The following is a 26,013-nucleotide window of genomic DNA, read 5'->3' on the forward strand; positions in this document are numbered from 1 at the left end:
CGCGAACGATCAGCAAAACTCTTCTGCTGGCTCTGAGCTGTGCGCATCCTCTGCCTGATAACATCAATAGCCTCCGACGTCTGCTGCACAAGCTCGGAACCTAAGAGACGACGCTCTCCAACCTTGGTCCAACAACTAGGAGATCTGCATAGTCTGCCATAAAGTGCCTCAAAAGGAGCTATGCCGATAGTCGCCTGATAACTGTTGTTTTACGCGAACTCGGCGAGGCGCATATGCTCATCCCAACTGCCCTCAAAGTCGATCACACAAGCCCTGAGCATATCCTCAAAGATCTGGTTGACCCTTTCGGTCTGTCCATTTGTCTGCGGATGATAAGTGGTGCTGAGATGTAAAGTGACCCCCAACACCTGCTGAAAACTCCTCCAAAACTAAGATGTAAATTTGGAGTCTTGGTCTGAAATGATCAAAACTGGGACGCCGTGCAGTCTCATCATCTCCTCAATAAATATCCTCGCCAACCGGTTCATAGACCAGGAAGCACGCACTGGAATGAAATGAGCAGACTTTGTCAGACGATCGACGATAACCCAAATGGTATCGTGACTGCGCTGAGTCCTCGACAACTCTGCGATGAAGTCTATCGACACGTGCTCCCACTTCCACTCTGGAACGCTCAACGGCTGCAAGGGACCAGGGGGTCTATGATGATCGGCCTTGACACGTTGGCATGTGTCACACTCAGCCACAAAACTCGCAATCTGGCACTTCATCCCCTGCCAGAAGTACTGCCTCCTCATATCACAATAAATCTTCGTGGAGCCCGGGTGGATAGTAAATCTTGATCAGTAAGCCTCGGTCATCAGATCACAACGCAACTCTGGTACGTCCGGGACACACAACCGGCCTCTGAAGCGTAATCTACCATCGGAACCAATCTGCCAGTCTAACTGCTCCACGGATGTGGCTTCTGCTCGGTACTCCTAATGACTCGTCCGTCTGCCGAGCCTCGATCACCCTAGCCACTAAAGAGGGTTGAATCGACAAGCTCGAAAGTGAACAATGGAAGCTGCAGCCAACTCAAAGTCAAACTCGATACATCCTCGAGCATCGCCACTCACGCACCATCATCTGGCCACCAGGCCTCGTGGGCCTGGCGCGCCGCCACCACATTTGCCTTGCCCGGGTGTCAAGGTCAAAATCATAATCTTTCAAAGAACTCCATCCATCGCCTCTGCCGCAAGTTCAACTCGGTGTGAAAATAGATACTTCAAGCTCTTATGATCCGTAAAGAGCTCGAACTCCCCTATAGATAATGCCTCCACACCTTCGGTGCGAAGCGACTGCTGCGAGCTCCAAATCATGAGTGGGGTAGTTCGGCTCATGGACCTTGGTGGCGCGAGGCATACGCCACGGCTTCCCATGTTTCGCGATCGCACCCAAGCCAACTCTGGAGGCATCAGTAAAAACAACAAAACCCTCACTCCCATCAGGAATAGTGAGAACAGGAGCGGACATGAGGCGGTTCTTCAACTCTGTAAATGCCTTCTCGCAAGCGTCACTCCAGACGAACTCAACGCCCTTCCGCGTCAACCGGGTCAGCGGTGCTGCAATACGGGAGAAACTCTTGATAAACCGTCGGTAATATCCCGCTAGACCAAGGAAGCTGCGAATCTCGGACGCGTTCGTGGGCTGGCCCCACCAACGCACTGCATCAACCTTCTAGGGGTCCACAGCGACACCCTCCCTTGTCACCACGTGACCGAAGAACTTCATCTCCTCCTGCCAAAAATCACACTTCTCCAGCTCTGCATATAGCTGGTGGGCACGGAGGGTCTCAAGCACAATCCACAGGTGCTTAACATGGTCCTCTCGAGTCCTCGAATATACAAGAATATCATCAATGAATACCACCACGAACTGATCAAGGAACGGCCGAAAAACCTCATTCATCAGCTGCATGAATATAGCGGGCGCATTGGTCAGTCCAAACGACATGACCAGGAACTCGAAGTGACCATAACGTGTCCGGAAAGCTGTCTTCGGAATGTCCTCCTCTCGGACCCGAATCTGATGGTAACCAGAACGCAAGTCTATCTTAGAAAAATACTGTGCACCTTACAACTGATCGAACAAGTCATCAATATGGGGAAGCGGGTATTGGTTCTTGATGGTGACTCTGTTGAGCTCACGATAATCTACACAGTCGCAACGAACCATCCTTCTTCTTCACAAACAATACCGGGGCTTCCTAAGGTGAACTACTGTGACGAATGAAACCTAACTCCTGAAGCTCATCCAACTGCTCTTGCAGTTCCCTCAACTCCAACGGTGCCATCTGGTAGGGGGCCTTCGAGATAGGTGGAATCAATCTGGAACTCCACCTGCCGACGCGGCGGTAAACCCGGTATCTCCTGAAACACATCCGAGTACTCACAAACAACTGGCAGCTGCTCAATACTCTCTGCCACAGAATCCTCAATGACCGAGCCCAAGAAACTAGATAATGGCTCTTATCTGGGCTCGGCGACGAATTGAATACTAGCAAGCTCGGAATGTGAAACGTAACCTTCCTCGCCGCACAGTCCAAGACGGCACCATACTTGCAAGCCAGTCCATACTCAGAATCACATCAAAACCTGACATGCATCACGAACAGATCGGCAGGAAGGAATATCTCGCCTACTAACACCGGCAAGAAGGACAATGACGGGTCAACACAAAGACTTCCCCATGGGAGTCGAAACGGCCAAAGCCTTCGGACATGGACTCCGATGGAATATCGGTCAATCGACAAAACCGCTCATCTATAAAAGAATGGGAGGCACCGAATCAAATAAAACATGAGCAATGCAGAAGAAACAAGAAGAATACCCTCGACTACTCCACCGGCCGATGTCGGGTCTGGCTTTGACGCGCGTGCGGAATAGAAGCGGCCCGAGGGTAGGGAAGCAACCCAAGCGAGGGTCCGAGTCCGTCTTTGGCGCGATACATCTGGACGAGGACCGGACATGCGGATATCCCCTCTGCTGGTGCCTCACACTTTCTTTCTTGTTGTCTTTCTTCTTCTGCGCCGAGGAGGTTGCTGTTGCCTCGCTGCGAGGAGGAGCCCAGGAGCGGTGGGTGGAAGGTGAGCTCTCTGCCTCGAGGAGGACGAGGAGGAGGCAACCGTGGTGGCCTTTCTGAATGGGGAGAGGACACTCACGCCTCCGATGCCCGACCAGTCCACAACCGAAGTAAACACCGGAAGATGAAGCGTGGCGGTGATGATGATGAAGAAGCTACTAACTGAACCGCATGCAACCTGATCTGCCCCTCCACCTCTGCTGACAGTGTTGTCGGGAACTGCTGGCCGGTGCCCTCCTCTTCCGGTCTCCACCGGAACCTGCTCTCTCGACCTCTGGGTCATAGCCCGATCCTCCTCATAAACCAGTGCCGATGAACGACCTGGTCAAACGTCTCAAACAATGCCCTACCACACGATTGCGAAGGGCAGGAGCAAGCTGTTCTGGAAACGCGAGCCCTCATCTTCTCATCGTGGTGAGATGAGGAGCAAATCTAGATAAGGCTAAGAAACGGGCCTCATCGAGATACGGTCATATCACCTGTCTAGGGTCTCAAACTCGATCGCCCGCTGGATCTGAACCTGCTCGAAGAACTTCTGGTCAAAACGGACCACGAACTCCTCCCATGTCCAAGCAAACCGAGGCCCGACCATCCTAGATACGGATGACCACCAGGGCGGGCCTCACCCTGAAGAAGATATGTCGCAAGGAATACTCTCTCCGCAGGACACCGAATAGTGTCAAAAATCCTCGCAACCTCGGTGCACCAAGCTCAGCGGCAGAAGGGTCGGGGTCACCACTAAACCTCGGGGATCATATTTGTCGGAACTCTCGAGCTATCGCACTAGCACGCGGTAAGTCGAGGCCCGAAACCCTCGGTAGCAGTGACGGTGCATGCGGTGGCAACAAGTGCATCAAGCTGCTGGAAATGCTCGGCTCCTATAGGTTGTCGGAAGGCGGGGTGGCACTCGCCTCGGTGGAGGCACGGGGCGGCCGGCGGAGCAGAGCCTCGAATCGGAATAGCAGGTGAGTAGGGGAATAGGTGGGGAACCGGAGCAATGGAGGTATGGGCGCTACGGGCTCAACTGGAGGACAGGCTAGATCGGGACCTCGGGAATCGGATCCTCAACAACGGGAGCCGGATGTGCTCGAGTAGAAGGGTAACTCGGGCACCTCGTCCACGTGCACCACGACCACGGGTGCCACGACCACGGGAGCCACGTCCACGCGGCATCGTCTACAAAATAATGACGACTCAAGGAATCAATACAATTACAGGCTCAATACGGAGCGAAAAGAAGGATCTCGGGACACTACTTGTCCCATGTTCTTAGCAGACCTGCGATGTCATCCTTAGTCTTTCCAGAATTGCCGTACACAACAACATGAAGAGCACGTGTCACGCCCCAAGCTCGATAACCGGACTCACAAGGAACCCGATGGCCGATTTTGGCCGCAACAGCCTCCGTAGTACCCCATTCGCGGCTCCCGAGGTAGGTTCCGATCCTGGGATCCTACAAGGAGGATTTTCATAACAATATAATCACTTCCAATGCGAGCATACCCAAGATCACAGCAAGTACATCTGAGAATAACAAAGGCACACATCACAAAATCCACTAAAAATTTAAACTTTTACAATCATCCAAAAGGTCCAAAAGGACATACATGAGAATAAAAGGAAAAGAGAGAGAAATCGGCAACACTGGAGTCCTCACTGCTCAACACTCCACGCTCTGCTGTTACGGCGCCTACCTAGAGTCCCCTGCACGTATCAATCGTGCATAAGCTTATAGAAGCTTAGAGGGTGGTGTAAGTGTGTGACAATGGTGCCAGAAGATTAGTAGGAGGTATAAGGAGAGAAGCATAATCAATGAACATATCACTAGTCTTACCAAGGCTTACCATGAATGCGATGCAATAAGTAATGAGTGCATACCAAGGCAATGTATGAAAGGGGGGCTTGTACAGCCAATGCTAATGCGATGTAAGTGATGTCAATGCTCATATCCAAACCATAAGTCAAGTACATTTTCAATCATAAGGAAATCAACGGGGTCCATGAATGACTGTCGCTCTGCAGATCCCGCATCAAACGAGCGTAAGAGACCTCACTACCCGCTGTGGACAACTAATCACCAACAAGGCACGAAGGTAGCGGACCCATTTACGAGGTGTAGACTCAGCCTAGCAATGCCTCCTCACACCAGGCAGGTAAGGCCACACCCCTATCCAACCGACTACACGACAGTGGGAGTCGCGGCCTAACGGTATAAGGCCCTCGTGCGCTCATGTATTCCACCCGGTCACGGCGTTGGAGCAGATCCTTAGTACCAAGGAAGTTTTGGGAATCTCACCCATGGGCATCCTACGCACCCAGTATGCTCAAGTAATATTTCTGGTGTCCACACATGCGGCCATCCATAAATGTCCCTGTGGAGGCAAGGCCCTGATGAAGCAAGGGCGGTATCCTCATGAAATGCGATGCCAATGCATGAGTTGCACACACAAATCATGCACAAGTTTCAGGCACTCAATGTGCAAAAGGGAAGAAACTTCATCCCTGAATGACCACTATACAATGCAATCAATTCATACAGATGATGCATATGGGTTGCGACGATGTAAGTGTGCTACCTGAGGAATATGAAATCATCTGTCCCAAGGAGGGTCAAGATCTAGGCACATCGATAGGTATTCTAAGAAGAAGAGAAGCCCTCTAGTGGGAGCCCGGTACTTTGGGATGACCCACAAACTAAGAGAGTTAAAATCCTAAGGAGGAACAGTCCTAGCCAGGCCCAAGGTGGGCCTTTAACCACCTATAAGGGCCTCTATGGGCCTACCTTAGGGCCACCAAGGAGGACATCCAACCTCAACTGGGTCCCAAAAGGTAGCCTACTATATATGTAAAGAAAGGTCCAAGGCACAATCAACCCATGGCCTAGTGGGCCATACACTAGGCCCAAAAACAAAGGCAACCTGGTGGGCCCTTAAGCAAGGTTAGGGCCCAACCATAAGGGTCATAGGTTCATTCATTGTAGTAGGCCTAATGGGCAGCCCATTATCCCAACATATGGGAAATTCTTAAATTTTTAACACATGTAAGTTGGGCCTCACATCTCGGCCCAAGTATGGATTTATTATAGTGGGCAAACAAGGGCCCAACTACTTGAGTATTTGGCCCATAAGGCCCATCACAATGACATGGTAAATATAGGACCCAAGGGTTCAATGGGCCTATCAAAAGTTCCAGCCCAACCAAGGCTATAAGGCCCTTACTTAACTAAGAGACTAGCCCAAGAAGAATCCTATTTGGGATGGGCCTTTAATCATACACTAATTAAGCCCAAAAATAAAATTAAGATGATAAGATACTGACATAAATCATCCTCAAATCTAGTGGGCCATATTGCCCCAAAGAACATCTATAGGCAACAGTTATTGGGCTCAATGCCAAATTCCAGCCCACCCAAATTTCTGGGTTGGTTGGAGTTCAGCATTAGAAGTATTTCTTAGTATAATTAATTTTGGATGGCTCACACACATCACTGTGGGCCCCACCAGATGAGGGAGGATATACAATACATATATGAAATGGGCCAGACTGTTAGAATGCAAGCCCAGCAGTAGCCTAAGGCAGGGATGTCCCATGTGTAGGCAGTCCTATGGGCCTGGGGTATATGGCCCAAAAATCCACCTAATGTGTTCTAATTGAATAAAAAGGGGGCAAGTATGATCCATCCCCTAAGGACCCTACATGGATGGGTGGTGGGACATTCAACACATCGAGGTGGGCCCACGAAGCAGGCTAGATGCCCCAGCCTGGGTGTCCCTGCCTAGCAGACCACTTCCAGCCACACCACGGGCAACTCAAATGTATTTTGGATCTGAAATTTTACAGAGTGATACTTCCATAGGTGACCTACACCCCCACAAAATTTTAAGATTTTTGGACACTTAGAAATATTTTAATTTGTTTAAATAAAATAGACTGTCCAGAAAATCGGACTGACCTGGACGTCCCAACGTGGTGGGCCAGTCCGGCCCTTGCCACGGTGTACACAGAGGTCCGTTGGCCCTGAAATTTGGTAAGTGGGTCCTAGAATGGGTGGAACATATCTCCATAAAATTTCAGAATTTTTAGACATATATAAAGGTTTTAATTTATTTAAAGAAATCAATCTGTCCTAAAAATCGGACTGATCTGGACACCGTATTGTAATGGGCCAGTCCAGCCACCACCATGGTGTGTACAGGTGTCCATTGGCCCCAAAATTTTGTAGGTGGGTCCTACCATAAGTGAACCACCTCTCTGTAAAATTTTATGATTTTTGGATACTCATAAATATTTTAATTAAATTAAGAATTTCAATCTGTCCAGGAAGGGATGTTGCTGTCCATGCATTGTTTACCCAATAAGGTGGGCCCAACCTTCATCCAAGAGGGGAAAAATGGAGGTTTAGTATTTTCTTCATAAAATAAAGTAAGGTGGGGTCCATAAAAGTGGCCCATCCTTCAGAGAAACCAAGCTGAAGTGTATGTTTTCCCTCCATACATGTGGGTTGGACAGCCCAACAAGGTGGACCGCCCACCCCTATGGGCCTCCTTTTTGGGTACCATATCATGGACCATCTGAGGTATGACCCATCACACCTCATGGTGGGGTCCACACCTTCTCATTACACTCCATACTTATAAAGAAAATAATGACAATCATGATCCAAAAATCCATGCCAAAGATTGAACATGACAATCCATGCAACAGTCCAAGTTTTTGGACAGCAATACATGGCTGGACACATCAGCCTATATCTCAATAATCTCAGCCATAAAAAGGTGTGTGGCCTTCCTCAGTGGGCCCCACATAAGTCCAAATCACATACTAGAACTAGGACACTTGCATGCATTTGATTAAGGTGTCCGATGATCATGGAGTTAGGTGATAAGAGCATCCCACCTTGCTGGATTTTTATTTTTATTTATTTTGGGACATCCAAGGCCCACTATAAATGGGCCACACACACACTATCATCCATACATCAGAGAAAAGAGAAGAAGGAAAGAGAGTAATCCGGCCATGGGGGTAGGGCCCCGCCACTAGTGGGCCCTCCCAAGAGTGAATCATACCCATACAACTACATTGATTTTACATGCAACATAAAATCACTACATGCATGATATATAATTGTTATGGATGGTTGGGATGCCATCCCAACATGATCCTTAGGGTCTAGATGACCTTAAGATGGAGTGGATTATAAAATACATCATGATGGGGTCCATGGAGAATGACCCCATCATGGATCATGACATGCATGTAGGATGGGCCAAAGGGCCACATCCATGGGATCAAATGGGATCCCCACCATGGATTGGTGGGTCCCATATGATCCATCTAGAAAGAAAAAAAGATCAAAGGGTAGAAAATAAGATCAACAATTATAATCACCCACCTTGAATCTTCAAGCTACCACCAACACTAGGTACTCCAAGCTCCAAGCTTAAAGGTTCAATGGTCAAGATGAGTTTGTGATGGCTAGATGGAGGAAGAAAGGAAGGAAAAATTGCTGGAAATTGGGAGAGGGAGGGCTGGAAATTCTTCCATGGAAGAGGAAAATGAGAGAATGAAGGAGGAGAGAGAGAAAGGAAAGGTTGTAGGGGAGTCATCATTACTCTCCCTCCTTGGTAAGAGAAAGAAATCATAACCTATGGTGATACAAACAATGCTTGCTAGGGTAGGTTAGGTGTGGGTAGTGTTTAGGATGGGTAGTGTTTATTCCATGGGAATTGTAGTGTGTGTGGGTGGTGTGCATGGGAACTTGTGCCTGAGAGTGGTCCATATGCTTTTGTACAAAAAGTGGGCCACATGATGAAATGCTCACAACTTTTGATCTATAAGTCGGATGAATGCACAAGACGCATCGTTGGAATCGCAACGACGATGCGGTCACAATGGTATAGGTCTCAACTCGATCTGAGTTGGGTCTTCATGACTGGGCTCACGGATGACCGCAAATACTATCCATGGGTCACGGGTCACCGGGATTCGACCGGTAGGACCACGGGATCAAGATGGACGGAAAGCATACTCACACACACACATGCACACATGCGAACTCGGGTCGGGTCTCACGGACCCGTTACGCGATACAGGGCCGTATCGGCCGATGTCCCATTTTGTACCCGTTACGGCCGTTACGGGCGTAACGGCTGTTACTGACCCGTAACGGCTGTTACGGGCCTGGAAAAAAACATACCTTTTTCCTTTCTTTTCTTCTTCTTCTTCTCTTTCTTCTTCTTCTTCTTCTTCTTCTCGGACAGTTGCGGCCCTGCTGTGGCTGCGGCTGCAGCCTTCGTCGTTGTCTTCTTCTTCTCTCTCTCTCTCTCTCTCTCTCTCTCTCTGTTCTTTACCTCTATCCCTCTTTTTTCTTTTCGGTTTCCCTCTCCTTTTTTTATTCTTTTTTTTCCAGGTGTACCACACCAGCTTAGTTGCTGTAGGTACGTGTCACGCTAAGACGAGCGCTGATGCTCCTCGAGCTCCGACTTGTACGAACGGTTCAAAGGAGATCAAAGTTATATGGGCTCCACAGTGATGTATATATTATATCTACAGCGTTCATCTATTTTTAAATATTATTTTAGAGCATTACCCAAAAAATGAAACGTATCCAAAGATCATCTGGACCACACCAAAAATAGCAGCGGTGATAGATGATTTTCGCCGTTAAACAATTCGTAGGCCCACCATAACATTTATTTTCCATCCAATCTGTTCATAAGGTCAAAAAGACCTGAATGAAGAGGAAAAACAAATTTCATATTGATCCAAAAGTTCTGTGATCCCAAAAAGGGTTTCAATGGTAGACGTTCAATCCCCCACTGCTTTTTGCAGTGTGGTCCACTTGATAATTAGATCTGTATTATTTTTCGTGTCAAGCCTTAAGACGAGCTTGTCAAATGAATGGATGGTTTAAATATAACACATACCTCATGATCAGACCCACAGGACCTGCTTGCGTGAAATGAATGGAGTGCATGCGAGTTACGTAGCACGCTGCACATTTTATTAAATTGTACACGTACCACATGGGCGCCACCATGATGTATATATTTTATCTATGCCGTCCATCCATTTTGCCACATCATTTTAGGTTATGATTCAAAAAATTATCCAAATCTCAGGTGGATCACAACATAGGAAACAGTGGTTATAAAATGCTCACCATTAAAAATTTCTTAGGGTCCACTATAATGTTTATTTTCCATCTAACCTGTTAATAGGTTCACACTGACGTGGATGAAGGGAAAACACACATGTCAGCTTGATCTAAAACTTTTGTAGCCCCAATAAATTTTTAATGATAGTCGTTTAATTATTGTTGTTTCTTATGGTACGGTCCACCTGAGCTTTGGATCTTCCTCATTTTTGGGCTCATGCCCTAAAATTATTTGGCAAAATGGATGGACGGTGTGGATATAACACATTCATCACGAGTGGGGTCCAAAAAACTTTGACAGTCGTGTGCTACACTTCACAATCCGAGTCCTACTTAATTCGGGCCCTTAAAAAATTGTAAACTAGACATGTATTAACTTAAAATTTACCAATTAAATTATGGATTGTAATTGCTAACTCAAAATGCCAAAATCAAATTGTTTGAATAGTTTTAATTGTTAATTTGTGGACGCTTATTTTTTAAAATAGGGCCTTTTGATTTTTTTTTTTTTTCATGATTCACTATCTAATAAATGTCTACCAATTCACAAGTGGGATAATGCCAATAAATTACATGAATTTGAGGTTGATTTGGGGCATGAATTGGTCTTCCAAGTCGGCCCCAAATTGGCAACGCGATCTACCTAAATTTAATTTCATTTTTTTATATTAAATTGTTAAGTATATAAATTAGATATTTAGAAAACTAAATATATAAATTTTGCAGTCAAATTCAGGTTGCCTGGTTCAAAAATTAATCAGATAGTCCGATACAACTTCTCACCAAAGAGTGGACCGTTACACCACCATAAACATATTCCAATTTATAAATGAATGCATATTTGGAATGGTTAGAATATTCCGGATTTAATCCATATTTTTTAAATATTTTTTTGGCAAAAAAAAAAATTTGCGCCGTTACGGGCCGTTATGCCCCCGTATTGCCATTACGCCCCCGTATTCGTATCGGTTTTGGATGACACCATTGTGCCAACCGATATCGATATGGGATACCTTGGTGCTAGTACTTCATGCACATCCAATGGTTGATTGTGATCATATTCTTCTATCTCCTCATTCTTGGCTACTGCTTGGCCTTGACTACTATTGCTCGCCGCCCTTCTTCGCCTTCAAATGGAAGGAGAACTTTCTCTAGGTTCTAATTTGAATGTGGCATCTTCGACTTGGGCCCATGTTAGGTTATCACTTTTGAAGAGTCCATGGTTTTGAATGTTGGTATTGGTCGGCGTATCAGCTTGGCGGAAAAATGATATGATACAATGTCTTGTATCAGTATCGGGGCCATATCAGCCTTTATCGGCAAGAATTTTTTTAAGCGAAAAAATATTAGAAAAATAGGGAAAAAATGAGATATCCAAGAATCTATCATTTTAAAGGTGTTTTGCAATGTCTTTAATGGTGTATCGGACAATTCTTTGATGAGAATGTTGTCTGTCAGTTTGACTTGTTGAAGGTCAACTAAATGGGGCCTAATTGAACAAAAATCAAGCATGATTTGGTGAACTAGGGCCCATTACATTAAACTACAACAAAAAGAAGATGAAAATATAAAAAAAGCAAGTGAAGGTATACCATTCTTTTCGATTTTTTCCATAATGATCCACTTCAATTTGATTTGTTGAATCCCATTTAAATAATTTGTTTCGATCCCAAAATAGGTTTAGATCTAGCTTAAAATGAGTTTTTAAGCTTATTCCATGGTTTAAATTAAAAAACAAGAGGAGATGAGTGAAATTTTGAAAAAAATAAATGAATTCAAGATTGCACTTTTATGCGTGTATCGGCCTATATCGGCCATATCGGTGCTGATACATTTCGTATTGGCTGATAAGGGCCAATACAACCTAATACGGGTCAATTTTTCGTATCGGGCCAATTCGATCTCGTTCTGTGTCGTTTCGTGCCGATACAGATGTGGTCGTATTGGCTGATACGATATCGATATTCATATCTATAGCAAAGATTGGGTCCTTTGTCTCTAGAAGCTACTCACTATCTGCCTCCAAATTATGTAGGCAGATAGGATCATAAAAACCAGGGTTTTCTCGTCTGGCCTAGAATTATTCTTGCTACTTTTGATTGTATTGGACAAAGACCAAGTCATTGAGCTTCTTTTATTCAAGATGATTACTTTTTCTTTTCTTTTTGTGAATCTGTATTAAGAAAGTGTATTTGCAATTGCCGTTTACTTTAACTTTTAAGATTTAAGACTAAAATCAACATTAAGGAGTGAGTTGCCAAACTTATTGACTTGAATGTTCATGGCCAACTTCTTTAGTGCTGTATCCTTCTTGTTCGGGTCCACTCCATAGGCAACCCACTAGTTAGCTGTAAATAACAATTTAATTAGGTCAGACTTTGTACCTTGTAAGAAATTATTTTTTAAGTTACTTAAATTAACTCGCTAAGATGTTCATACTTGACAATTTCATAGTCCCATGCCTAATGACTATTTCTCTTATGAAAATCTCCGCACTCTTCATATAGAAGTCCAATAGAATAAAAATCATATCCTGTTCTTCTTTATCTGGAACCATTCTCTCCAAAATGTCAAGAAAGCCAATCATATGCGCTTTTACCTCTGTCTAATTGACGGAAGTGAAGAATACGATGGCTACAATGGAGATGACATTTGACTGCCCCATTTCTTATCATAATATATAGGATGGGCCTGTAATCACGCTCTTTATATTTGAAGTGATCCATGATTTTGTTTCTAGCCCTCTCCATCGCATCATAGATATGGCTCATTGGTTGCTTCTCATTTTCGTTCACCAATCGCAACAAACCTAGTAAGGGTTCTAATGATTTTAGTTCTTTTAGCACTTGTGTCTAAAAAGATTGCGAGAAGATGGTATGTTGGACTAGCTTTCCTTTAGTTCTTTTTTACTAAGGCGTATTACTCCACTCGGCCAACACTACAACGCTTTTAAGCTTGAGTTTCTTTGAATACAACTTTGGTAGTGTTAAGAAGGCTGTTGTGAATTGGATGATAGTTGAACAAAGCAAGTTATGCCCAGTGTGTTTTCTCATTTGATGGAGAAGAATGATATGTTTGTATATAAAAATGTGATTCTTCTAGCCCTAACAATCACTTCAATGTACAACCTACTTATATTTTCTAACATTAGACCTATACAATGTGTCACGCATGGGATTCAAAATAAACAATGCCTCTTCTCCATAAGAAGGCAATCGATGACTATATAAGAGGCTTTGTTGTTCGTGATAATTTCGACAATGTATTCCTCTTCTACTTCCTCAATTACACTATCTAACAGTTTGAGCAAACAGTTGGCTGTGTAGGAATGGGCCGATGCATCCATGGACTTAAAAAACATTGTCCCAGTTGGACAATTCACTTGAAAGTTTATCACTGTCTGATCGGATTTATCGGTTCATTCGTTAGTCATAAGAGTACAACATATGTTTTCCATGCTTATTTATATTCGACAATGAAGCTTTTAGTAAAATCAACCTTGGTTATGAGGCACGTTTCTTGTCTTTGTGATACGAAAGGAGGCTTTTAAGCCTAGGTCCAAATTGACCCATTGCTTCATAACTGTGAAGTTTTTCAATTTAACAATTTTGAAAGCAACACCGAGTTGGTATAACCACTTAGCAATGTACTAAATTGTGGTTTTCCCATTTTTATTCTCGTATCGGTTTTCCAGTGTTGTTTGAGCGGGTCTTAATCCTTTAGACCTTTGGTTGACGACATCCTTGAGATGTTGTCTACACTACCTATCTATTGGTCCATGCCCACGAGCTCTTTTGGCGGTCAATGTTCTAGAGTAGTCGGTCAACCGAGGGGTAGGTTGATCAACATCGACAGCTTCAATATCTATTTCTCATAAGGCTTCTTGTTCCATAAACTCTTCTTGAAGTATGGTACTATTATGTTGTTTTCTTGAATGTTTGTCTATGTACTCCAAAGTTCCTTTTGGACTTTTGGAGTAATGGTAGGATATGCTATTGCATTTGATCCCAACGTGTATGCAAGTTGTTGCTTGTGCCGTGCAATGCCATCGACATTTACAAACCCACAAAACTTACACACTGTGAGTCTTTTTGGTAATAGTGCTTGTACTTCTAACTTGGATCATTCGACTTGAGTTTCAATGAAGAAGACATGATCTTGAAGAGAGAGAGAGAGAGAGAGAGAGAGAGAGAGAGAGAGAGAGGGATGAAATTGTGTGGAATAGTCTACCACGACGCGCGTGGAAGCTACGCGGAGTTATGAATGGTGGCTATGTTGGGTGAATAGGACCACTTAAAAATTTGCCAATTAAAACTCAATTGCCTACTTAAATTAATTTACCAATTTAAACTAAGAAAGGCAATTAACACTTAGGCTTGCAAGCCATAGTGGATCCAATCATATAGACTACAAGAGATGTTACAATTAAGCGACTAGTCTATAGAGATAGTGAGCTTGTGTGTGCTTACAAGTTAAGTGCCTAGCATACAATTCAATTCAAGTATTCAAATAATTTAACTAATCAAACACGTGTAAGAATTAGAATTGGGCTTAAATGACAATCACAGACACAAGCATGTATAGTGGTTTGGTTTCCCTACTCTACTTTTGGCAGACGCACTCTCATCGAGTGTATTGGTATTCACTCTCGAAGGTTTTAAATCAGGTTCACCTCTAACCTTAACAACCCTACATAAGGACCTAAACGTACACTCCTATCGGAGGCTCCCTTGGAGACTTGGTTTTCTATCGGCTAAGCAACAACGTCGGTTCTAATCCAAGGACATACATTTACTCTCACGAAGACTAACACGTACACATCAGTGTTTGGTGAATTCAGCTTTACACAAGAGCCTAGGTCCTACACAAGAACCTATTCAAGTTTGGGTCACAAACTCTTACACTCGATCCTACACAAGGAGTGTATGTGTACTCCTACAAATGACAACTTGTCGGATTGAACTCCTTTTGTAGCGCCTTGCTTGAGTTGCTTCTTTAAAGCTCTCCCGTGCTTGAATTTGATCCTCAATTGCTCTCCTGATCGTTAACGCCGATACTTCAGATCCTACGATCATCCGCCTTGCATATGATGCCCTAATGAGGTCACGAAGGTGGTGAGAGGATGATCGAATCTGCTACAACTAATGGGAAGTTGAAATCCTAGAGGATTCACCTTGATGGACACTCTAGAGATAGACATTAGAATTTGCCAGTAGAATTGGTGTTTAAACTTTAGAGAGGGCTCGAGATCATGTTCTTCTTGTAGAAGAGCTTGGAATGCTTATTAAAGTAAATAATCACTAAGAAGAGCTCATGAATCTCATTAGGATAGAGTCTAGAAGGTTTGGTAGAGCTTGTAGTGCATTAGGGTCTTTAAAAAGCTAAAATCTATCATTTGTACAAAGATCTGAATGCAATATTTACAAAGAAAAGATTCCAACGGATCTCTAACAGCTAGCCTTGATCGATCGATCGAGTTTTACCGAAATAGTCCAGTGAACTCGTTGAGCGTTTTTGGCGATGTTCAATCGAGGAGGTGCTCAATCGATCGAACTTACTGAAGAATTGGCTGGTTTGTGTAGTTTGTTTTCTAGCAACCTAGGACTTCTATAGCCAATCTAAGCATGCTTTAAATGAGCTCCTAAGGCTATGTGATGATCAAATGAAGGGTTTACCTAATAAGTTTAAGATCATCTAGAGGTTAAGGTTATTTCGGGTTTTAAGGGTTAGGGTCACCAAGGCACCTTAATATACCTGTTCTTCACATCCTTGATGCTCTAAGTCTCATGCGTCTTCTGTCTTCAACTTCTAAGGGCTCAGCTGACATATTGACACACCGACGCCTGTGATCGACAAATCAGGTGCACAAATAAGTGCTCTAACAATCACCCCCTTTGTCAATTATGTGACAAAAACCTAACCTAGACCTTGCCATGGTCTATACCAATGACAAACCAAAACAACTAAAAAATAATTACTTATCAAATAAAATTACAACTCAATTAAGCAAAGACATGTAACACTACATTGCCTCCCCCTCAAATGCTCCCCCTATCTCCATCAATTTCCTGCAACAACGAAGAAAACTTGCAAAATATAATTCAACTTGTTTTGGTGGGACTTAATCTCTCTCCCTTTTTGTCAATATTTGAGAAAGTTAATTTCATGAGTATACCAATAAAAACAGAATATGGAAAACTCTATAAATCATCGGTTTACCAATAATCACATACTAACAAGGGAATGTATGGTGCATATAAACATTAAGAACTGGGAGCATGTATGTATGGTCATTCAAAAGATATACATATCAAGCAATAATGACCAATGATAGTTCTAAGTTAAAAACATAAGATACTAAAATTTAGCAACTTTAAATCCTTAGGCTTAACTATTAAGCACACTAATGGGGCTAGAATCCTCGAATTTTCCTATTGTGCTCACTAATGAGGCTCAATTCCTCAGATTTACCTATTAAGCTCATTGCAACCTTTTAAGGCCACCTATTCAAGGTGGTATGGTCTCCCAAGTCTCTAGGGAGGGAACCTGTGGTGGAGGCTATTTGAACATGTGTCCAAGGTCTTCATCACTGGAGGAGTCTCCTGAATCGGATTTGGACTCCTTTGTATCATCCCATATTGCTGCCATAGCCCTGCCTTTAGATCTTACTTTGCTAGTACATTTGAAGGCAACATGTCCATAACCCTAACAATTGTAACATTAGACTACTTTCAAAATCCACAATCCATCATTTGTACAAAGATCCCAATGCAATATTTATAATGAAAAGGCTCCAACGGATCACTAACGGCTAGCCTTGATCGATTGACTGAGGGTCGTCGATCGATCGAGCTCCGCCGAAATAGTCCAATGAACTCGCTGGACATTTTTGGCGATGTTTGATCGATCGAGCTCGAACAAGATCGAGGAAGTACTCAATTGATCGAACTCACTGAAGAGTTGGTTGGTATGTGTAGTTTTTTTTTTTTTTTTCTAGCAACTCGGGACCTCTATAGCCAATCTAAGCATGTTCTAAATGAACTCCTAAGGCTATGTGATGATCAAATGAAGGTTTACCTATTAAGGTTAGGATCATTTAGAGTTCAATGTTGTTTTGGGTCATAAGGGTTAGGGTCACCAATCCACCTTAATATATGCATGTTCTTCACATCGTTGATGCTCCAAGTCTTCATATTTCTTCAGTTTTTAGCTTCTAAGGGCTCAACCGACATACTGACATAGAAATGCATGTGATTGACAAACCAGGTGTACAAATAAGTGTACTAACAAGAGAGAGAGAGAGAGAGAGAGAGAGAGAGAGAGAGAGAGGGTTTCAATTGGTCTGGCCAACGTATATTTTAGATTTGTTTCATTTTCTGGTTCATGCCTAACATTTACAGGGACCACAGGGTGGACAGAGTAGATATACAAAACATGCATCATGGCGGGTCCTTAGATTTTTTATCTCTCTGGTTTTTTTTTTTTTCAAGGCAGGCATCAACTCCCACTGTTGCAAACAATGGACCCGCATGCCACTGTAGCAAACAATGGACGTTAATCCACTCTTTGCAATAATGGTGGTTGCAGCCCTTATACAACATGGTTTTTATATATATATATATATATATATATATATATATATATATATATATATATATTTCTTTGTGGGTTGCCCAAAGAATATTAACCACGAGAGGTCTTTGATGGTCAAAGAAAAACATCACAGTGGGCCCATAAAAATTTCAATGATCGGCCCTTAGTCCCACTGTTTCTAGTGGTACAAAGAGGGTGGATGGTGTGGATTGAATAATCCATCAAAGAAGGGTCCCAACAGTGGCCCCCACAAAAGAGTCATGTCTAAAAGAGTCTTGAGGTAGGTAGACATTAGAATTTGCCAATAGAATTGGTATCTAAACTCTAGAGAGGGCTTTGAGATCATGTTCTTCTTGTAGAGGAGCTTGAAATACTCATTAGAGTGAGGAATCACTAAGAAGAGAGTATGAATCTCATTGGGATAGAGTCTAGAAGGTTTGGTAGAGCTTAGAGTGCACTAGGGTCTCTAAAATGTCAAAATCCATCATCCATCATTTGAACAAAGATCCCAATGCAATATTTATAATGAAATGGCTCCAACGATCTCTAATGGCTAGCCCTGATTAATCAACTGAGGGCCGTTGATCGATCGAGATCCGCCAAAATAGTCCAATGAACTTGCTGGATATTTTTGGCGATGTTTGATTGATCGAGCCCGATCGCGAGGAAGTGCTCGATCGATCAAACTCACTGAAGAGTTGGCTGGTTTGTGTATTTTTTTTTTTTCCCTAGCAACTTGGGACCTCTATAGCCAATCTAAGCATGTTCTAAATGAGCTCCTAAGGCTATATGATAATCAAATGAAGGTTTACCTATTAAGGTTATGATCATCTAGAGGTCAATGTTGTTTTGGGTCTTAAGGGTTAGGGTCACCAAGGCACCTTAATATGCATGTTCTTCACATCCTTGATGCTCCAAGTCTTTATGTTTCTTCAGTCTTCAGCTTCCAAGGGCTCATCCGACATACTGACACAGAAATGCACGTGATTGACAAACCAGGTGTACAAGTAAGTGTACTAACGAGAGAGAGAGAGAGAGAGAGAGAGAGAGAGAGAGAGAGAGAGAGAGAGGAGGAGGAGGAGGAGGAGGAGGAGGAGGGTTGTAAACGTCCAATCCACTGTTTCAATTGGTTTGGCCAACCTATATTTTAGATTTGTTTCTGGTTCATGCCTTGCATTTACAGGGACCACATGGTGGACGGAGTAGATATACAAAACATGCATCATGGCAGGTCCTTAGATTTCTCTTTTTTTTCAAGGTGGGCATTAACTCCCACTATTGCAAACAATGGACCGGCATGCCACTGTAGCAAACAATGGACGTTAATCCACTGTTTGCAATAGTGGTGGTTGTAGCCCTTCTACAACATGGTTTAATATATTTTTTTCTTTTTTCCTTTGTGGGTTGCCCAAAGAATATTAACCACGAAAGGTCTTTGTCGATCAAAGAAAAACATCACAGTGGGCCCAAAAAAATTTCAACGGTCGGCCCTCAGTCCCACTTTTTCTAGTGGTATGGCCCCCCTAAGATTTGGATCTGGTTCAAACTTAGGCCCATGGCCTAAAATGGGATGCCAAAGAGGGTAGATACTGTGGATTGAATAATCCATCAGAGAAGGGTCCCAACAGTGGGCCCCACAAAAGAGTCACGTCCAAAAGAGTCTGCCACCCCCCACTCCCCACCCCCCCGTTTAAGAAATAATAATAATATTATTAACGTGCACACGCACACACATGGCCCCACCTTTGAACAGTCAGAAATAATCAGTTTAGCAATTTCTAAAAATGTTCAACGGTTTGTGTTCAATCAACACTTTTTCTATGGTGGGGTCTATTTAAGATTCAGATTGAACTCATCTTAGAGGATGGCCCTGAAATGGGGCCCACCAATCAAATACACCACTTGGATTGGTCCCATGCGATCATAGCAAGATCCATGCAGTTATCAACCAAATGAAAGCTTTAGTCGAAACAGACTTGGTTTTTGGTCAGATTGGGGTCTCACTTGTGTTCGCATGGGGCCTGCTTTTGGCGAAGGGATACCGCCCCTGGATAGCCTTATGTAGAGGCTCCAAAACCCACAAAATGGGGCCCGCTGATTGTGCATGTGCAAATTTTGGTGCAAGGCCAAACATGGCCATTTCAAATTTCGCATTGCACTTTTTTGCACAACATCAGCTGGTCCCATTTTGGGATTGGTATACCGATCACATGGGGCCCATTTTTGCTGGGGTAAAAGGCCAGAAGGACACTCTTCTAGCCCTATATGTAGACTAAAAGGTCCAAGTGGTGGCCCCCATATATCTTGTATGTGGTGTCCACCGTGGATGCCCAAAGTTGGCTAACAAACATAAAAATTCACAGTTTTACAAACTGGTTTCTGCCCCAACTTGGGGCCCACTTTCCAAACACTTGGGGCCATTTCCAACAAAGTGGTGGGACATCCTAGCCCTCTGATTCGTGGACTAAACATTCCCTATGGTGGGACCCTTAGCTACAGAGTGTGGGGCCCAACATGAGGTGCCAAAAAGGGCTGCTTGGAAGAAATTCTGTTACTTTGAAAGATTTCTAGAAAAAAGCTGAAATAACAAGTGAAAGGAATGGGGGAGTATGACCCACCTCTTGGAACTTGGGGTTGATGGGTAAGCTTGGAGGGTCTTGGGTGGCCCTAGGTTGATGATGGGGTAGTCCACTTGCTCCAATCTAGATGGTGGGCCACACCTTGGTCATCCTCTCTCTCTCTCTCTAACACTATTGCTGGATTATTATTATTATTATTATTTTGTCAAGGTGTGGAAATGGGAGAATGGAGAGGGCTGCTTTTCTTTTTTCGAAGTTGGGGTGATGAGGTAGACGAGGGCCAAGCATACATTGGTCAAGGTGTATGAAATCTAGGCATGTGGTGGCTAGAGTGTGTATTAATGTCAAGATTCGGCTCCTTTTCTTTTAACCACCGCTATTGCAACCAGTGGAGTTAACATCCACTGTTTGCTACAGTGGCATGTAGGTTCACTATTTGCAACAGTGAGAGTTAATGCCCACCTTGAGAAACAAAAAAAAAAAGAAAAAAAATTCTAAGGACTTGCCAAGATGCATGTTTTGTATATCTAATCCATCCACTATGTGGCCCTTGTAAATTTTAAGGCATGTTCAAGAAAATGAAACAAATCTAAGATACAAGTGGTGTTTGAAATATCGGTATTGCGCAATGTGTCATAACCTTGGGATACAGATATGTATCGGTTATCGCACGAGATATATCGTTTGTATCACGTGATTTATCACACTTTTTGGGAAACATGGGGAAACATTGGCAAAATGGTTGAATTTTTTTATATGAAACTTCAGGGATTATTTAAAAAGACCTTGATACACACTTTTAAATCATAAAATCTAAAGAAAGAAGTGCACATAATAAATTTCCTTTGTATAAGGTCCTAAGTTATGCGTTATCTGATTGAACTAAGGTAAATATATTCAAATGTGATGCATAACATTAATAAATGTATAAAGCTGTGTATGAAAACATAACCAATGCATTCGAAAGCAAAAGATATATTAGAAATTAGAAAACATACCTATCAATGATGTGTGTATTCAATATCCACCCCGTCCATCCGTTTTTCCATGTCATTTTAGGACATTATCCAAAAAATGAAGTAGATCCAATAATCAGGGGGACCATACCATAAGAAACAATGGTGATTGACCATTAGTGGCCAAAAAAGTTTTGGATCAAGCTGATAATTGTTTTTTTTTTTTCCCTTCATTCAAACTTATGTGGACATCATTGCCACCACGTTTTCTTGTGGTGTGGTACACTTGAGCTTACATCTCTCCTTTTTTGGGCTCATTCCCTAAAATGACTTGTGAAAATGGATGGACAGTGTGGATTGGCTGGTGTACCACACACCAAAGACCTGGCTGGTGTGGGTACATATCGTGCAAATATGGGACGCAGATTTCCTGCTAAATCCTTTCGCAGGAAGTTCCTTCTCTGGAACCTAGGTGGGGCACACCGTGATGTTTGTAAGAAATCTACCTTGTCCATCCGTTTTGTGAGCTTATTTTAACACTTAAGACAAACATTGAGTAGGATCCAAGACTCAAGTGGGCCGCACTAAAGGAAAAGGTGGGTTGGGAAATTCCTACCATTGAAACCTCCTTGGGTCGATAGTGATGTTTACATTCCATCTGTACCGTTTATAACATCATTTATACTGGGATGAACTGAAAACACAAATATTAGACCGATTCAAAACTTCTGTGGCCCCATGAATATTTCAACCGTGGACGTTCAATCCTCACGTTTTCAGCCCACTTGATTCTTGGATCTGGCTCATTTTTGGCCCCATGTCCTAAAATGAGCTCAAAAAACAGATGGACGGGGTGGATTTCTCACAAACATCATGGTGGGCCCGACCTAAGTTTCCAGCGCAGGAACTTCCTGCGAAGACTTTCGCAGGAAATCCGCATCCGTGAAGATGAGTGCTGAAAATCCTCGAGCTCGAGTTGTAGAAACAGTTCAAAGGAGATCAAAGTTACTTGGGCCCCACAATAATGTATTTATTATATCCATACCATTCATCCATTTGGAGAGATCATTTTAGATCATGAGCCCAAAAATCCAAAGCCCAAGTGGACCACACCACAAATAGCAGTGAGAGCAATGATTCTCACCGTTATAACATTCGTAGGGCCCATCTCAACTTTTATTTTCCATCCAATCTGTTCATGAGGTCGCAAAGGCCTTGATGAAGAGGAAAAACAAATATCATATCGATCCAAAACTTCTGACCCCAAAAGGGTTTCAATGGTAGACATTCAATATCCCGCAACTTTTTTCAGTGTGGTCCACTTGATCTTTGGATTTGTCTTATTTTTCGGATAAAGCCCTAATACGAGCTCACAAAATGGACGAACGGTTTGGATATAACATATACCTCATGATGGGGCCTTCAGAACTTGGCGACGTCAACACACCATCCAGGTCGGTGGTGTGCGGTGCACTAGCCCATCCGCTTCTCGTAAATAAGGGCTCAAGGCTCTTTTATTTTTTCGAAGCAGAGATCTCTCCCAAATTCTAGGATTTCGAGGATTTCTCTAGATTTCACGCCCAAATCTCTCCAAATTAGAGACTTCGATTCGAATGGCCCATCAAATGCAGCTTCCAATTAGGGCGATCTTCTTTACAGGTACCGAAATCTACTGTTGAAAGAAATTTTTTTTTTTTTCGGATAATGATGCTCTCCCAACATCTTGGAGTTGGCTACAGTAGCCACGACCGGTGTTGTATAGTAAATTTCTTGAAAAAAGAAATAAAATCCTGATAAAAGTGATAGTATCATTGATGTCGCATGATATTTAGAACAATATTTAGCGATATTGAACGATATTATGCGATATTATGCGATATTTATCGACATATTGATCGATACAAAGAATTATGTAAATTTTTTCAAATTTTTAGTATCTTCTGAAGGGTTTCGTATCGCTGGACTGCGATACCGATAATATCAGTCGATAGTATCGATATTTCGAACATTGGATACAAGTGGGCTATACCAATTGAAACAACGGATTGGTTGTTTGCCATTGAAATGCTTGTAGGGCCCGCCGTGATGTGAGTTAGAGGCCCAAAATTTCCCCAAACTATCGCCTCATCCTAGAGGACAAACCCAATGGTGCACCCAACTTGAAACGCTTAGGTGGGCCACGCTAAAATTTTTGAGGAATGGACAATGATGTCTACTTTCGAAACCATTTGGTTAAAATGTTAGTTTGTCACCAAACATTCTCAATAGTGGCTTTCACATGAGTGTAGAGAATCCAACTTTGGTTTGGATTCAAGCCATGTGTGGCCCAGCTCAGGAGACCCCCACGATGTATGTGTTGTATCCATGCCTTTCAATTGGTGGGCACCCGCACTGTGGGTCCCACCTAGATGCATGTAGTGTAGAACCTTCTTTTTTCTTCCATTCCTTAACATGTGGGACCCTGTTAATGTATGTATTATATTCACATGGTCCGTTTGCTTTGCCATTCACTGTGGGCCAGGTCCACTCCGTTTGCTTTGCCATTCACTGTGGGCCAGGTCCACTGACCTTGAGGCCCACCTAGACGTATGTGTTGTGCACCTGCACCATCAATCTCTTTTCTAACCTTGGATGGTTAGGCCCACGTGCCTCGGAGCCCATTGAAATGTACGTGTTGTATGGGGAAGCTATCCATTTGTTCTAGGCAGCCCATGTGGCCCACATTGATATCTGTATTTAAGCCCACGCTGTGGAATACTTGAGCAATGTAGTGAGGCCTATACCAAGGCCCATTGGGCCCAAAATAGAGCTGTTTCAAGGCCCAAACATGCTGGATTAGTGGGCTAGAGTGTGGGCCTCATGTGGAACCCAAAACTGAGGAGATTTTCAAGTATTTCAAGGCCAAACCACTCTAAATGGGCAGGCTCATCTCTCACGTGCATGATGTTTGGTTTGATTGATGTGAATGTGGATTATATATGGTTGGTTTACATATTTGATTAGGCCTATTGGCAAACTAATGTACCAATCCCACTGGAGGCATGAGATGTATGCATGGTGTAGATGGCATGAGACGCATTGGATGATGTAAGAACTTGATTGACGTTGGACCTTGGGTTAGGCCCATGTTGAGGCCCATTGCTTATGGGTGTTAATGCCAAGATCCGGCCCGTGTTTGAGTGAGATGAAGGGTCCAGATGGACTTCCCATGAACAATGGGTTATGAGATGAGGGTTTAAGGATCATAGTACACTTGGTATAAATTGTATAGTGGCATAGCATTTTAACCCGTCATACATACATGACATGGTCTACATGATTTATAGGCAAAAGTGCGAAAAAATAAGGTCCCATCAGTCTTTATTTATTTATTTTATTTTTTATATGATGTTGGGAGTTGGGACATATATGCGATCGCATATGTAGTACGCATACTTGCATATGTGATCGCATATTTATCACAAAAATAAATATGCCATTGCATACTTTTAAGATCGCATATGCCATCATGATATATGCAATCCATTCCATTCAATTCGCATATGCAATTCACATATGCGATCGCATTCGACAACATTGATGTTGGTTGTACATTATTCAGTTGAAAGTGGATACGTTAAAATCTCCACAAGAGTAACTTACCATTCACCATCAAATGAGGATGCACGTCAATTCCTTTTCTCCTTTTTTGAAATTTATGGGACTCCAATGACTTGTACTAATCCAAATGTTCTTGAGCATATTCATAATGCCCATGGTTGACATACACATGATCTTAAATCGGCCCAAATTTTTTTATATACATCAGGAAGAGGAGTTTCACAGACACTGCCAATTTCACCTTGCGCTGTGGAGTATGCCAAATTGGCGTGATCGGCCAGAAGGTAATGACCACCATCAGTCCCTTTCTGAAATATCCTCCCTGCTTTTGGTTGTTTAGACTTCTCTTTAATTTGTTTGGAATTTTTCATCTTGAACGTGCATGCAGGAGGCTGTGGAACATGCGCAGGCGACTGGCCATGTAAACTTTCAAGAATACAGGTAACAGAATGCAAAATTACAATAAGAAGACAATTGGTCACATTCTCAATATGATGATTGATTTGAAGTTTGTCTGTGCTTCTTTTGAAGGCATTCAATTAGATTAGTGGTTGAAATAATCGTTGTCCCGTTTATCCATAACTGTTGTTGTATGTGCTTTTAAGGTGTTTCTTTGTTATTGCTTGCTTCATGTGGTAACAGAATGAAATGAGAAAAAAAAAAATCTTTCAAAAATTTCCGAAAAGCTTGTCTGCCTTTTTTCTTTTGATCTTTAGGAAATTTTAGGTAGGACTGCAGATCTCGTGTGTTAAAAGTATGTTAGTTGTAAGAAAAAAATGTGGCTATTTTAGTTGTTTTCAGTGTGTATTGAATTGTCAACTCATGTATTCTGATGGTGGGGTCCACTAGAATGCCCAATATAAATTCTTTTTTTTATGTTTCATATATTTGAAAAGCTATGATGGAATTTTCTGGTTAAAAGACCAGCTGCCACTCGGTAAGTACTTCAGTAAATAGGAATTATATGATCCTCTAGACGAGTTAACACGAGGCATTTGCAGGAAGTGATCCCATGGTGTATGTTGTTTGCAGATGACAAAGTTTT

The 26,013-nt window shown here is 42.9% G+C and overlaps 1 protein-coding gene across 2 annotated transcripts in view; it reads left to right on the top strand.

The window, feature by feature from the left end:
* Positions 1 to 25,768, top strand: part of LOC131221280 (OVARIAN TUMOR DOMAIN-containing deubiquitinating enzyme 2) — a 47,062-nt gene extending 21,294 nt beyond the window's left edge. For both annotated transcript variants that reach the window (XM_058216484.1, XM_058216485.1), the window contains 2 exons: positions 25,177 to 25,252; positions 25,357 to 25,768. In XM_058216484.1, coding sequence (XP_058072467.1) covers positions 25,177 to 25,252; positions 25,357 to 25,413 — 133 coding nt within the window. In that variant the 3' untranslated portion in view covers positions 25,414 to 25,768. The remainder of the gene's footprint in view (positions 1 to 25,176; positions 25,253 to 25,356) is intronic.
* Positions 25,769 to 26,013: the final 245 nt, after the last annotated feature.

The sequence above is a fragment of the Magnolia sinica genome, chromosome 12, assembly GCF_029962835.1.
Source record: "Magnolia sinica isolate HGM2019 chromosome 12, MsV1, whole genome shotgun sequence".
NCBI lineage: Eukaryota > Viridiplantae > Streptophyta > Magnoliopsida > Magnoliales > Magnoliaceae > Magnolia > Magnolia sinica.